General features: G+C 40.5%; 1 protein-coding gene across 4 annotated transcripts in view; it reads left to right on the top strand.

The window, feature by feature from the left end:
- Nucleotides 1-15,101, top strand: part of aspscr1 (ASPSCR1 tether for SLC2A4, UBX domain containing) — a 101,490-nt gene that overhangs the window by 35,075 nt on the left and 51,314 nt on the right. For 3 of the 4 annotated variants that reach the window (XM_042056173.1, XM_042056175.1, XM_042056176.1), the window contains 4 exons: nt 9,565-9,701; nt 11,929-12,010; nt 12,248-12,314; nt 12,456-12,518. In XM_042056173.1, the coding sequence (XP_041912107.1) occupies nt 9,565-9,701; nt 11,929-12,010; nt 12,248-12,314; nt 12,456-12,518 (349 nt within the window). The remainder of the gene's footprint in view (nt 1-9,564; nt 9,702-11,928; nt 12,011-12,247; nt 12,315-12,455; nt 12,519-15,101) is intronic. The other variant, XM_042056174.1, reaches the window with a different exon arrangement.

A 15,101-nucleotide genomic window follows, 5' to 3' on the forward strand; every position in this document is an offset into this window, starting at 1 on the left:
TGTCATTTTTTGCAGTGTATCCAGAACCGTAGCTTCTTTATCAGCTTCTATCTTGTCTTGTGTGTTGAACAGGGTAACACTGACTCTCTGCAGACTTAAATTCAGTTCATTCATTTTCAGCAGAAAATATGTCAGTCAAATAGGCGAGCTTCTGCAGATTGGAGGCCAAATAAACGGGTTGTTTGTGACAGAGTGACCCACACACTCACTATATTTATAGTTAATTATGGCATGTTTTTTCATTGTAGGTGGTATGTTCCTTTGGCAGAGTGCACAGATTCTGTTACTGTTATTTTTCTGCCAGTGATAGTGTTATGATTTCAACTGCAGGTTCTTTGATTTAGTTTGTGTAGTTGCGCAAGAATGGCGTGTGCCCCTGGGTACCCAAATTGGCTGATTAGCCTAATAAGGAGTAGGCCTGTTTTTTCAATTAGGGGAGGTCACCTAATCACTTTAAATCTCTGTGGAGGGAGAAGGTGAGTCCTCTGGATTGCACATGTTGTGCATACCTGACACTGCTGTGAGTGTTTAGGAAGATTGTGCGGTTATTTATAGTCAAATGTGTGACTCTGCGTTTCTTTGTATTTTGTCTAGTCATTGTTTCTTTGTAATTAATATAGGTTACTTTTCACGGGTGTTTTCAGAGTATATCCGCTGATTCAATAAACCTATTTTACACCAAAACCTGTCTGCTTCTCCTGGACCACGAGGTTACATTATCACATTGTTGAAGATCATGTCGCAGTTCAAAAAGCCTTGTCAACACTTTGCCCCATGACAACCATGACAACACACTTCAGTGTGCAAAAGTAGTGCTTTGTGTTCGCTGCCCATTTCGTTGCAGTGTGAACAGCTTTGAATTTAGGGGACAAGCTTTAATGAAGTTCACCAGTTTCACCGCATCATTGAGGCCTGAAAGTAGATCACCTGGCATAATTTTGGCTGCGAGGGCATCCCTGTGTAGCCTGGGTTTTCCCCATGCTGCCTTACGCGCGCGATTTTATTCACGCTGCTAGGCAGCCTGGGTTCTATGGACTTCGTTTTCACCTCAACAAAGGAACCAATCACAGAACGGAGGGAGGGCAGCAAGACAATGACGACACACCGAAGCCGTTATGAGCTACGTACAGACACATTTGATAGACATTCGTAGCGCCCAATCAATGGTTCTGGGCATTTGTAAACCACACTTCAAATACGAGAAAATGAATGTCTAGTTCTCAGACCCCATCTCAGTGAGATGAGGTCTGACGTTAGCCAGGCTAATCCCTGTGAACACTGCAATGTAATCTGAGAATGGATGGACAGACTTTCCTGATGTGGGCTATAAGCCCTGTGTGCTTCCCTGTCATGGCCTTGGACACGTCAGTGCATATTCCCACATAGCGTGTCCAGTCAATTCCATTGGACCTCATAAAGACATCAATTAAATTAAAGATTTCTTCACCCATTGTTAGCGTAGGAAGGGGCTGACAGGACAAAAAATCTCCCTTCACAGTGCCTTCAAAAAGGTAACGGATTTACACCAATAGATTGGCCAGATTTGCTACATTTGTGGACTCATCTACTTGGACTTATATTCTCTGGACTGACTAATGTAGCCAGGATGTGTTTGGACATTGTATTGATGTGGCGCAACACAGTGTTGTTGGACACCGGGATCATGTCCAACCTTTTTGTTTTTTTCTCTCCAATCATACGTTCAACCATGAGTCATTCTGTGTCAAATCAGATAAGGTTGTTGCTGCACTGTCTCAGATTTTGTTCAAACCTTGTCTATATCATTAATGGGTCCTAAAACCAAGGCCTGTGAAATATTTCTGTGCAAATCTTCTGTTTTCATATCTTTTTTAGACCTTGAAATTCTTTCATTTTTACAGCTTGAAAAACATGTGCCATGTTTGGGCATAGTGTTAATTTTGTCACCTATTTTTAATTTAGTCTTAAAGGAAAATACGGTATTTAGCACTTTGAGTCCCTTTTCTGGTTTGTTTTAGATGAACTAGAGTGGTGGACACCGAAATTTTGACGTATGGTCCTGTCTCGACTTTTCTGACTCGTTTTGAATCGCCTTTGACTACTTCAGAGAGGCATGCACAAACATGTCCTTAAAACAACCCTTAACGTCCACCACTCTAGTTCATCCAAAACAAACCAGAAAAGGGACTCAAAGTGCTAAATACCGGAATTTTCCTTTAATCTTAGTCTTGTGATGAAATGTCCTTTTTAGTCTTTGTCATATTTAGTCATTCAAATATTTTTTTTGTTAGTCAAGTTTTAGTTTTTGTCAGTCAAGTTTTAGTTTTTGTTAGTCAAGTTTTAGTTGTTAGTCAAGTTTTAGTTGACTAAAAGTCTTGTCATTTTAATCTAGTTTTAGTGAAAAGTGAACTCAAAGTATCTTAGTCAAGTTTTAGTCAAAACATTTTAGTATTTTTTTAATAACAAATTACTTCTGATACCATTTCAGTCAAATAGTGTTTCACACATCTCAATTTTCCCCTGATATTTTATATCCACAGGGCTTCTCATCAGTATATTATTTTCCCTAGCCTCCTCAAATTTTCTATGGTGGAAGACCAACTCATAAAAAGCATGTGTAAACAAATTAAAGTCTGTATGAAATGTCTCCTGACTTTCGAAAGGGTCCTAGATTTCGAAAAATATGCATTAAGTGTAGCCTAACGAGGCAGAACCACATCAGCTGCACTGCTCAATCCGAGGGGCGGGATAAACGGTTGTCTTTCAAATTTCCACTGCGCGCAATAGGATAGTGCTACAACTCATGAGTCCCATGCATTTTCCCACTTTGCCAATTTAAAAAAAGCTTAACCCAAATTGTGATTCAAAGACCGCTGTTTGCCAGCAGCAGCATCCATCTTCATTGTTTTCAAGTAGCAGGGAATTCACGCGGAACCGTCGCCGACTCACACGATGTGATTGGCCTGATTGAAGTTTCATTTTTCCAGCTCGCAAGCCAACGGAGAGTTGCTAGACTACCCTGGCTGCAAATTACATTTGCTGCCGCTAGGGTGCGTCTAGATTTCTAGGCTACATTAAGTGTGATATTGAGGGTATTAAAAAACTATTTAGTTTTTTTTCATTTGGTATCAGTCACTATTTCCTCTTCAAATACATCAGTTTATTATCCAGTCTCATTGTCTCTTTTACCCCCCTTTGCTCTGCCAGTTTTTGGGAACCAATGCACTAGAGCCCCTAGAGTTGGTTGTTGAGAGAAGGCTGTTGCAAAAACTCGTTTTGGACAACACCTCACATCCGCTGCATGAACTACTGGTCAGACAGCAGTGTTTTCAGCTGGAGGTTGCTTAAACTTCGCTGTAATAAAGACTGATTGTCTTGATAAGGTTCCTTAAAACAGGGGTCTCAAACTCCCGGCCCGCGCCAGGCCCAATTCCGGCCCGCGACCTAATGTCAAAATAATAATGTCATCGGTCCTTGAGGGTATTTTTAATTGCGTCAAACAACAACACTGGTTAAAATAGACGATAGATCCAAGTATGGTGACAAATCCTATTTGTACTCTCCTCCACTAGTTGCTAGACATCCAGAGCTTCGATTCAAGCCCAAATTCGAAGACGTGATTTGTTTGTAATGACGCGGAAGCGATGCAGGCCATAATTTTGCACAAATTGAAGCAGAAATAGGCCGACACCAAATGTTGAAAAAAACGTTCACGTGTGTTGAAGTCTTGGGTAGGCTATGTTATTCATCTGTTCTGATTCTGAAGGAGAATATCTGCCTTTTGGAGATTATGATCGACTATTGACAGTGATAGTCACAGTGCGTCTGTGAATGGAGGTGCGTCTTTGCGTGTATATGGCGGTGTCCACTAATATAAGCATACCATGCTTATTTCGACCCTCTGCCCAACAGCTGGAGGTGGCAGTGGTAATCGTGATGATAGTGTCTGTAATGAATGTGGTACAGGCGTAATAATCCAGTAACTAACCGATTCATCTGCTGCAGCTCAACCTTGTTAGCCTACAGGGACTATTTTCAGGTGCTGCATGAAATCATTGCATGATTTCGCTTTGGACAAAGGCGTCTGCTAAATCCATAACCATAACCATAACCATATCATTCAGCCTAGAAAATCGGCACGTTTCATTTTCCGTTGGTCTTATTACACTTTCTACAGTGGGTCCCAGTTAAGTTTGGACGGGTTCCTTCAGGAATCACGCACCCCATTTTCTCAGCAGAAATGGCACAAACTGCAGTTGACACAAACAACCACAAGGTGTCACTTTGGAGTTCTGCCACTACTATTTTTGATGCGATCTGACTTACTGCTTCTATGATGCAGTTTCCAAGTCAGTAGAACAATCAGAGAAAGCTGAGCCATTACCAAACATATATGATAATACAATAGCGTGAGTTTATATATCTTATACCCTATTTGTCACTGTTACTTATAGATTTGATAGTGTAACGATAAGCGCATGAGACTTTCAGCGGGGGCACGGGAACTTAAATTGATCACGGTAGTTTAAGCTTACACTTGACAAAACATTCTAATATGAAAATGTAGATGCAATTGTTGTAAGATGATGCAGCTTAAGAAAGCACCGTGCGCAGGGATGGAGAGAGAGAAAGCAGAGGGGATATGTGTGTTAGAACTTAGATGCGTGTGGAAAAAGTAGCTGTGCTGTTGAGACTGGAGCGAGTCATATTCAAAATAATGCAAAAAATAAATCCGCAGATAAAACCAATTATCCTCATTCATTGCAACCGCAGCATGCCTGCTTGCCGACGTTCAAACGAATAAGATATCAAAGCACCTTTTGCGTTTGAATGTAGCACGATTTTAGCTAGACAAATGATTTAGCTAATTGATTATAGCCTGTACACCAGCAATTGTTGAACATTTACCTGTACAAGTACATTGACAGTAGCCCAGCCTAACAAGCATGTTGCATGTTGTAGGCCTACTGTAGAAATTTCACTTAAATTGCAACCGCAACATGCCTGCTTGCCGACGTTCAAACGACAACGAAAAAGATATCAAAGCAACAAGTGTTTTTTCTTTTCTTTTTGAGCACGTCCGAATCCCAGGACATAACGCACTGGACCTTATAATAGGCTCGAGATATAATTCCAAAGGGGGCAGATAGGGGCCTACTGCACTTAACACTTAAAAAGATGACTGAAAAACGAAGCTTCCCGAAATTTGAAATTGCGATCAGTGACTAGCATCGGCTTTTCGAAGTTGAACAGGCTATTAAAAACTATTTGCGCACCTCAATGTCACACGAAAGACTGGGCTCTCCCTTCTATGAATTGAAAAAGACGTTATGCTACCTGCAAACTGCCCAAAAGGAAGGAGTCGTAGCATGCAAGCTCCCAAATTGACCCAGTAGCCTACAGAAGGCATCAATAGCCTAAATTGTTGGGACTGGGGAGGGTCATGCGTTTTTTCTCAATCACTTTGGAGGGTCATAGAAAAATTTCTTGCTGGCGAGGGAGGGTCAAGTCTTTTTTGACTAACGCTCCCAAAACTCCTCCGGTAGCCCCTTAAATAAATAATGAACAGTCCCTAACAGTCCCTAATTGATTATAGCCTGTAGGCCTACACCAGCAATTGTACACCAGCAATTGTTGAACATTTACCTGTACAGCAGTATGGCTTATTCAACAGTAGCCCAGCCTAACAAGCAGATGTTGCAAAAGACATCAAAAGACGCAATTAATCAGAAATAAACAATGTAATCTGCATCGCTTTATTGAACAAACTGCAAGCAACAAGAGGGTTGAGTTCGCTGTGAGGCCAAACCCAAGAGCAGAGCCTATCTGTTAAGGCACTCGATAGGCTATAACGAGCTGTGTGCGCCTGGAAAGACAATAGAAGATGCTTTCTGAATAGCACAGCGAAGACGGCTCTGGTCATCCCATACCCTCCCCCCACTTCCTGTAGCCTACCATTATGACTTTGCCGTTTTGGGACATTAAGCTTTTTCACGTTAAGCCCCCCTCCCCCACCCCCTTCTTTCACAAGCAGTGGGGAGCGCGGGGCACAAAGTAACACTTTTTGGTAGACAAAGGAGGGTTCTCCGCGCTTCTGTCGTTTGGCCACAATCCGTTGCAACCAGGCCAGGACAGATATTTTAGAGCAGGGATGTCAAACTCATTTTCATAGAGGGCCACATCATTGAATTTATAGGTTACTGAGGGCCACATAATCGGCGAACATGTGCATGGTGCAACCATGAAATCGGTATTGCAGTATGGCTTATTCAAAATTGCTGTGAAATAATGGTCCTAACCACTTTAAAACAGTGTGGCTGAAATAAAAAACAAACAGCCTACAACAGTAACATTTTCAAATGCAACTTCTAGGCCTACAGTATTAGTTAACAACTGATCAATATGCATTCATGGACTGACATTGATGAGAATAAACTGCAGTCAATAACAATGTCCATAACACATATCACCACTAAAATTAACTGTGGCTAAGAAAGGTACTGTGTGTGTGTGTGTGTGAGAGAGAGAGCTATGGTATGTACACCCACCCACCCCCACCCCCGCAAAAACAAATTCACGCGTGTAGGCCCTGCAATATTTGTCCGTTTCCCGGTTTTAGGTCCGTGCATTGCAAAAAAAGTAGCCTACATAGCATAACAATATCCACATGCAATAATACAACAACAACGTCTACGATGACCTACTGTATTCATTTGGACAAATTGATACAGCCCTATAGTTACCATTAGTTTTGTTCTAGCGTACGGTGACGTCTGGCTTTAAACAGCTGTAATCTAACGTTCTGACAAGCACACCAATTGCCTTGTTCTTGCCCATCTGGAATAACTCCTCTAGCTTTGCTGCCTCCATCCTTTCTGTTTTCGTTGTTTAAACTTGTGATATCCATAACTAGTGAATTAGCCCAACATTGTGTGCTGATAACCATATATAGATAGCCGAGTAAAAGAAAACAACAAGTAGCCTAGTTGTGCTTGCGTGCGTATTCTGTCTCCTGCTCAAACAAAATGTGTGCGCGTTAATTTTGATAACGTGTTCACTAACTTTACGCGATAGAAAATTGTAAATAGCCTGGCATGCAGCTAATGGGATACTGTGCATAGTTGGGAAGGTATGGTGAGCCAATTTGGTGTGATACACATTACACACACACAAGGGAAGTTTTCTCTCGTTGTATAGGGACTGACGTGCGGGCCGTTCAAAATCATCGCCGTATGTTTGACACCCCTGTTTTAGAGAGAAGGAGAGACGCCGGTGCAGCTCGGATGTCTTCTTAATTTTCTTTATTCTTCAGTAAAAGGTGCAGAACATTATTAAACTTTGACTAACGTTTCGATGTGTTGATGTTTTTGACTAACGAACATCGAAACGTTAGTCAAAGTTTAATAATGTTCTGCACCTTTTACTAAAGAGCTGCACCGGCGTCTCTCCTTCTCTCTAACATTTTTTGGCTTTTGGCTAAAATCATTTGAGTTTCACTAGTCACATGTTTTAACAAGCAACACTTGTTATTGAACTAATAACAGACGTGTGTCGAAAATTGACTTTATTTTCCTTTATAACAAATAATATGCAGAGTCTAACCAAGGTCAACTAAACTAACACGCGCATATTTTTGTATTGCAATCATTGTGGCCTACAGTTGTCGTTTTACTCCCCGTATGCGCTCATTATAAAGAACGTTTAACGTGTCCCAAAAACAGCTATCAATTAATCACCAAACGTCTTATAAACAAGTATTGCCAGGAGCAACACCTTGCAAAAAATGATAGCAATAGGCCTAGGCCTTTATATGCACTGCAAAAACTGAATTCTAACCAAGTGTTATTGATCTTATATTAAGATTAAAAAATCTAATTTTAAATCTAAAATCTAGTTTTTAGTATGAAAAGACTTACTTAGAGCCCTCTCAAAAGATCATTTTGACTTCATTTAAGAAGACTTTAACTTATTTTAAGGAGTCTTATCAAGACAAATTTGCTCAACGCACTGGCAGACAAATTTGCTTGTTTTTAGGACAAATTTGCTTAACGCACTGGCAGACAAATTTGCTTGTTTTCAAGATAAGATGTCTTAAAATAAGTGAATTATTTTTTAAATTAAGTCAAATGATTTCACAAGAAAGTGCTAGGTAAGTCTGTTTATACTGAAAACAATACCAACTAGTTTTTCTTATCTTGATATAAGATTAATAACACTTGGTTAGATTTTGTTAGATAAGCAGTTTTTGCAGTGTGGCTCTGCTCCTGCCTAGATTCGAACTCAGAACTGCCTGAAAGTTGCAGATTGGAAATACGTGCATTAACCCACTCGACCGTCAGGCAACGCTATCTGCTTCGAGTAGGCCTATTGGGTAGGACTGTAGCCTACACTGGTTGCTGTGGCACAGTCTTGAGTGACCGAATTCGTTTTTCTTTGTCTTATGAATGCTGTCATTTTGTTAACATTACTGTTAAGGAGATGCTGTAGGCAAAGTCTATATTTCAACCTCGTTAGTGTAGTAAAAAAAATCAGAACTATTCACAAGGTTTCTGGGCAGCATATTTATGTTCTGTTAGCAAGCAAACTTCTCATGACTACCGACAAAGTAGCCTACTGCCAGCTGACGAAGCTCTCATTTTAAAACATTACTGAGAGACAGGCACTGTACAATCAAGAAATCTTGCCACTGAATCCAAAACTATGTTTAACATTATGTACGAAGCTTAGGCTACAGTGGACTAGCATGTTGCAGGGGCTGCTAAAAACACAGAGAAACGCACTGAAAACTCGGCCAATCACAGCCCTTGCTGTCGAATGCGCCGTCTGGTTCGACCGTGGAACGCCACAGCGGACTATGCTGCCCCCAAGCGGCTGCAGTTGTACTTACATTTCACCCAGCTGCGTGAATCACCATGATCGTGAATGAAGTGTCAATTTTTAACTGGGACCCACTGTAACTTGAGAGGAGACAAGTTTTAAATAGAAAAAATCCTGGAAATCCTAATCACTTTTAAACGTGATAGCAGGCGAGAAGATAATGGTCTAGTCAGATTCAATGATCTATGCTAGGCTGGAGCTAAAACTGTTATCGCCAGTTTGACTCTGAGAACGGCTGGATGGACTGGAGAAAGGTATGGAAGAGAAAGAAATGGTGGAATATCCCTTTAACACTGACGTGGCCCTCCAATCAGATGACGTTGACAGAAGTGGCCCCCTGCCTTAAAATAAGTCCAATTCTTATTAAATTAAGTCAAAATGGACTTTTAAAAAAGCGCTAAGTAAGTCTCTTTATACTAAAAACAATACCAAATAGATTTTTGTAGAAATTTGTCTTATCAAGACAAATTTGCTTGACGCAATGGCAACCAAATGTTCTTGTTTTAATGATGAAACTTATGAAACAAGTCAAACTCTTAATAAATTAAGTCAAACCATTTTTACGAGAAAGCGCTAGGTAAGTCTCTTTATACTGAAAACAATAACTAGATTTTTTGATCTTGATATAAGATTAACACTTGGTTAGATTTTATGAAATAAGCAGTTTTTTTAGTGTAATTGTAACACACTATATGCTCTCTTTCTCAGGACATAGATAGAAAATCTTTGGTGTACCATTTGGATGCTGGAGTACATGTTGATGCTGATCAGGAGCTGCCAGACGAGTTCTTTGAAGTTACAGTGGATGATGTAAGGAAACGTTTTTCCCAGCTGAAGAGTCAGAGGTAAGTGACCAGCCCATGCTGGATAGAGGTGCTTTGGAGAGGTTACAGCTGTCTTCTTGCACACCTCATTCATACATTCTCTCACACTCACACACATCTTTACTCTTTTCACGCCTGCCTCTTAGTCAGGTAGAACCCCAGGATAGGTGTGAACTAAGGTACGAATGCAATTTTTTTGCATAAAATGATAGTTTAGGGAGTGTAGACTCTCTGGGGGTAGACGCTCTGGCACCCTTGAGCATTTATTTTAATGACATCATCTGCCACGCCCCCTTTTTTGACCATAAAAAAAATAACTAGATGTACATTACTGTATAAACCCATCATGTATGGTATCAAATGAAAGTTCTTCTCAAACAGAAATCAACAATGTCAATACAAAATGCTAAAAATTATTTCAAGTCCCTCCAGAGAACATAATATCTGTAAAGTCCGGTAAGGTCACAACCCTGAAATGGTAGGCTGAGCAAGTAATTGTCTCAACCCTCAACAATTAATCAAATAGACAAAGTTACAAGGAACAAAGTAGTACTTTCTCACAGATTCTGAAAGCAACTATATACAAAACATGTTACCAGGCTGGCCTTGTACACATCACAAAGATGAAATGTCTCCTCCAAAAAAACATTCATTCAATCAGACATTTCTCCCTCGCTGTCATCAGTATCCTCCACTGAAAGTCTTAAATTTTTTATTTGCACACTGTTCACCACCTTTACCACCACTACTGCAATGGCAGTAGGTGGTGCATGGTAGTCCATCTGACTGACAGCAGCAAGAGGCCCTGGAGCATTTATTTATTTTTGGACAACGTAGGCTACCGGTAAGTAATGCGGGAGATGTGTGTTGCTTATGCGGCCGCGTAAGCTGCAAAGTGTTGCGTGAAACACTAGAGATGGTGTGTTGCGGTTCTGCCTTTTCACACCGCGACACAGGTTTGTGGATATGAGTGTCGCGATTTCGATTTCGAATAACATATCGCTACAGGCCTACTTAATGCACTAGCAGCCAAATTTGCTTGTTTTAAGGACAAATTTGCTTAATGCACTGGCTGACAAGTTTGCTTGTATTCAGGAAGAAACATCTTAAAATAACTCTTCTTAAATTAAGTCAAATGATTTTATGAGAAAGCGCTAGGTAACTCTCTTTATACTGTAAACAGTACCAACTAGATTTTTTTTTTAATCTTGATATTGGATTAATAACACTTGGTTCGATATATTAGATAAACAGTTTTTGCAGTGTATCCAGTGTTTCCTCTACGTTGATTTTGGGATGACGCCCCACCACATCCGAATTAGGGCAGACGCACAATGTAGTTGCGGTTGCCTTTTAAATGATCCTGCCGACATATCCTCCCCGCTTGCAGCTGCTCACATTGCAATTTAACGGTAAGTACAACTAGTCAGGTTATTAATCCCATCCAGTTTCACTCCACATATTGTGTTGATGTAGCCTAGTTTATTGTAAAAACATTAACTTTCTTCCTAGTATTTCCTCTTCATTTTGTAGCGGTGGTCACTGCTTCAGAATTAGGGCAGGTGCACAATATTGTCCGGGTGCATGGTAGGCTTTAAGTGCCCTCCGCTGGCTGGTGCTCATATCATCGCAGTTTAACCATTTGTGTGTGTCTCATTTGCGTGTCCAGTCCGGGGGTGGCGGAGGGGGGCTATGGATCAAAGCGGCAAACAATGGTTCTGTGTCATCCTTGTGGGGCTATATACCCACCAAGTTTCGTGCACCACGGTCTTTCAGTGTCCCGGGAATCGTTGACACAAAATTACTGAAGGGAAAAAAAAAATGAATCCGGAAGAAATCAAACTCTGACTAAAACCTGTATGACCGCACTGCAAAAACCTAGCACTTTCTCATGAAATCATTTGGCTTAATTTAAGAAAGGTTTGACTTATTTTAAGACATCTCATCCTGAAAACAAGCAAATTTTTCTGCCAGTGCGTCCTAAAAACAAGCAATTTTGTCTTGATAAGACTCCTTAAAATAAGTCAAAGACTTCATAGCCTACTCTGCTTCTTGTGCAAAGTTGATCAGAAAGAAACTGCTGGTGCTGATTACGTTTAATAAGCTGCATATGAAATATATGGTTTGATTTATTAACATTGAAATGTACAGGCAATTGTATGGCTATTTAAAACACATAACTGACATTTTGTCTGGAAAAAAAAGAAATAATCTAGCGTAAACTCTGCTTTGACCTCTTCATCATCAGGAGGTTGCTGGAGGAAGCCCCTCTTATGACACAAGCCCTAAGAGAGGCAAGGATGAAGGAAAAGGTGGAGAGATACCCTTTTGTGAGTAAACATGTAATTACACCAGCTTTGTCAGCATGTCCATCCTACCAGTGTGAAATCAGCTTGTCAAAGCTCCATTGCTCTGATGGCTGACACACAGATACACTGTTGCCATTTCTCAGGGTCATGAAATGTAACATAGGCTCCAGCAATATCTTTTTGCTTGACTTGAAAATGTAAATAATGTTGGCCTATCTGAAAACACAAATAACAGGATTGGTACATTTCTTTGTATAGGTAGTTCTTAGAGTCCAGTTCCCAGATCGTTATGTTTTACAGGGATTCTTCAGGCCCCAGGAGAAGGGTAAATGTCTATGTGTTTTTCAATATCTGTCTTAATTCCGTATTCTTTGTTTTCAATGCACTCCCCTTAAAAACAACTTCTGTTGAAGTGTCCAGTTTGTTTCAGACTTTCCTGTGTATGATTATTTTTTCCTGTATACAGTCACTGCTGTGAGAGAGTTTGTGAAGACACATCTAGAGGATCCAAACATCAGCTTCTACTTGTGTGAGTTAAAACACACACGCACACACACACACACACACACACACACACACACACAAATTTAATAGGCACAAAACTATACCATTCTAGCAAATGTAACGATGGAACATAATTCAAAAGTAAAGCTTATGGGTTCATTGTTGTAGTTTGAATGTTGGTTTTGGATAGAATATACAGCATGCTCATATTTGCTGATTGCAGTTTCTATACAATTGTCAGGTACAGAGGACATGTAGCCGTCCAGTTTTTCAGATGACCATCTGCAGACAGTTTTCTACAAAGCAAACAAGCATAGTAAAAATTAAATGTGACATTGGTACATAAAGGTAATTTGTACTGGCTCTAAAAAATGTCAGCTCTAGCAAGCGCATGACCTGTTTTCCGCTGTTGCATCTCTTGCTCGCTCTGTAGTCCTGCAGCCAGTCAACCTCAGCCGATTACACAAGTTGAACATAAGTTCCATCCAGTTTCAACGTAAATTGGCACTACGTTGGAGTTTATGAGCTACTAATATTTAATGGGTTGCACTTGCACCACATAACACTAAGTTATTACTTCAATTTTACATCCCTCTCCTTAGGTGTAGGCTAAAGTCTCATTTAAATGGTGGTAACGTTAAAGGATTGGTTTGTAGGATTGTTACCGAACGTTCTGTAGGCCAAAATCAAAACACTGGTGAACATTCTCAAGACTACCTAGACGTGAGCCTCTTCTGGGTTGCCAGATGTAATGAAGACTTAGCTAACATTAGTTGACCTGTAGCTGCTTTAACGTTTCTCCAATCATGAACCAGCTACACATTTCGGAAACAGCGAAAACAAAAAATACCTCTCTAACCAAGGTAACATATTTAGCGATGCAGATGAAGTTTAGCCTAGGCTAGCCTACCTGTCGTGGAGAAATATGGCCAGCTCTGCATCAGATTTGATATTCTTCGTTTGACGAAGACGTCGCCATCTCCGGAAGGCTCCTCCGATGTCCAATTTTGGAAATTTGCCTGCCTCTCGTAGGCTACTTGTTCATGACTACAACTGACAGCTGTTGACAGTTGGCCTTTGCTAATCTGGCAACCCAAATAGGAGGACGCGGCAGCCCATTATTAGCCTACCGGTAGGCTAATTCACTTTTGGATTGTTTGATTATAGTGCTAACTGTTGGGAATGTCACAGGAGATGTAGGCTAGTGTAGGCCTATGAGCCATCGAAATGAAAGCTCATCAGGGGGTAATATTGTGGAAACAAACGTTGGGTAGGCTAAATTTATGGTCCATACTGTAGCACTGGCGCGTATAGACTCAAAGCGGCAAAAGCCAACGTTCCTAACCCTGCTCACAAATGCCACCTGGTGGTTGTTTGGGTCATTGCAGCTTCACTGAGGAAATATAAATAAAAGACGCGTGATTCACAGGTGAGGTCACGTAGGAATCACGCGTGACGCCAGACAATTGAATGTAGTACCCACTGTACGCAGTCATCACTCTTCAGCATATAGTAAGCTGCTCCTGTATTTCTAAAGATAGATGTTGTTGTAGCCTATGTTGCATTGAAGACATGGTTCCATAACACCGTGGACAATTCCGATGTAAACAGCAAATTGTATATTAGCCTATTTATTGGTGTTTATGTTGTAAGAATATGAAATGAATAAATATCAAAACTATAGGCTTTTGCGAAATAGTCGAAAGATGAACAATAATGCGCCATACTGTCCTAATAGGCTAAAGTTTGCGAGATGGAAAGAGGAAAATAGCGTTTAAATGTCCATTTAAATTATAGCCTAATCTAATGCACTGTGTGTTTTAATAGGAATGTGAGGAGACTGCTATTAACTTTAAAGAGTATAGGCCTATCTACAATTGAAACTACCGGTATCTGCAGCCTATGACGCAAATGTAATAGCCTTATGTCCTGGTCTGTGGATGTCTGCTTAGTTGTTGACAGCACGTTTTTTCACAATTTAAAATGATACTTTTTAGATTTTAATGGGCCAAGTTGAAGAGCTGTTGTCTGGTATTGTTCGTGCAAATATACATGTCCCCTTGCATTTTGCAACTGTGAGGTCCATGGTAGGCGCCCGACAGAAATATTGTTTCATTTTGCGAGTGAGATATCCACACTCTGGCGTCCCCTCTGCGCCGTGTTCGGCCCCCAGTTTCAGAGCTATTCTAAATGCAAAAATGCACAGAGGGAGTTATGACAAAACCGTGACTGTTAACAAACTAGGTCTAGATCCTAATAGAAAGCTGTTAGCTTTCCTAAGCTATATAAGGTACAACTAGGCCTATTACACAATATTAATTGTCACTGGGCTATGCTGGCGACCCAAATAAAATATCCTGTGAGACCCAGTCTTTGGGAACCAATGTAATAAAGTACAACAACAGCAATATAGGAGTTCATATATTGTATTTTGTAAAATGCATAACAACATCAGTAGCCGGTTGTTGGTGGTTATTTTGTGGTATTTGTGTTTTGGGAATATTTCAGCCACAGGCCCAGGATACCGCAGTGGTTACATTGCGAGGAGACACTGACTCTATATTGTTAATATGGCTAATGAAATCTGTGATAACATATCGACAGCAAT

This window comes from Alosa sapidissima, chromosome 12 (assembly GCF_018492685.1).
Source record: "Alosa sapidissima isolate fAloSap1 chromosome 12, fAloSap1.pri, whole genome shotgun sequence".
NCBI classification, from domain to species: Eukaryota; Metazoa; Chordata; class Actinopteri; order Clupeiformes; family Clupeidae; genus Alosa; species Alosa sapidissima.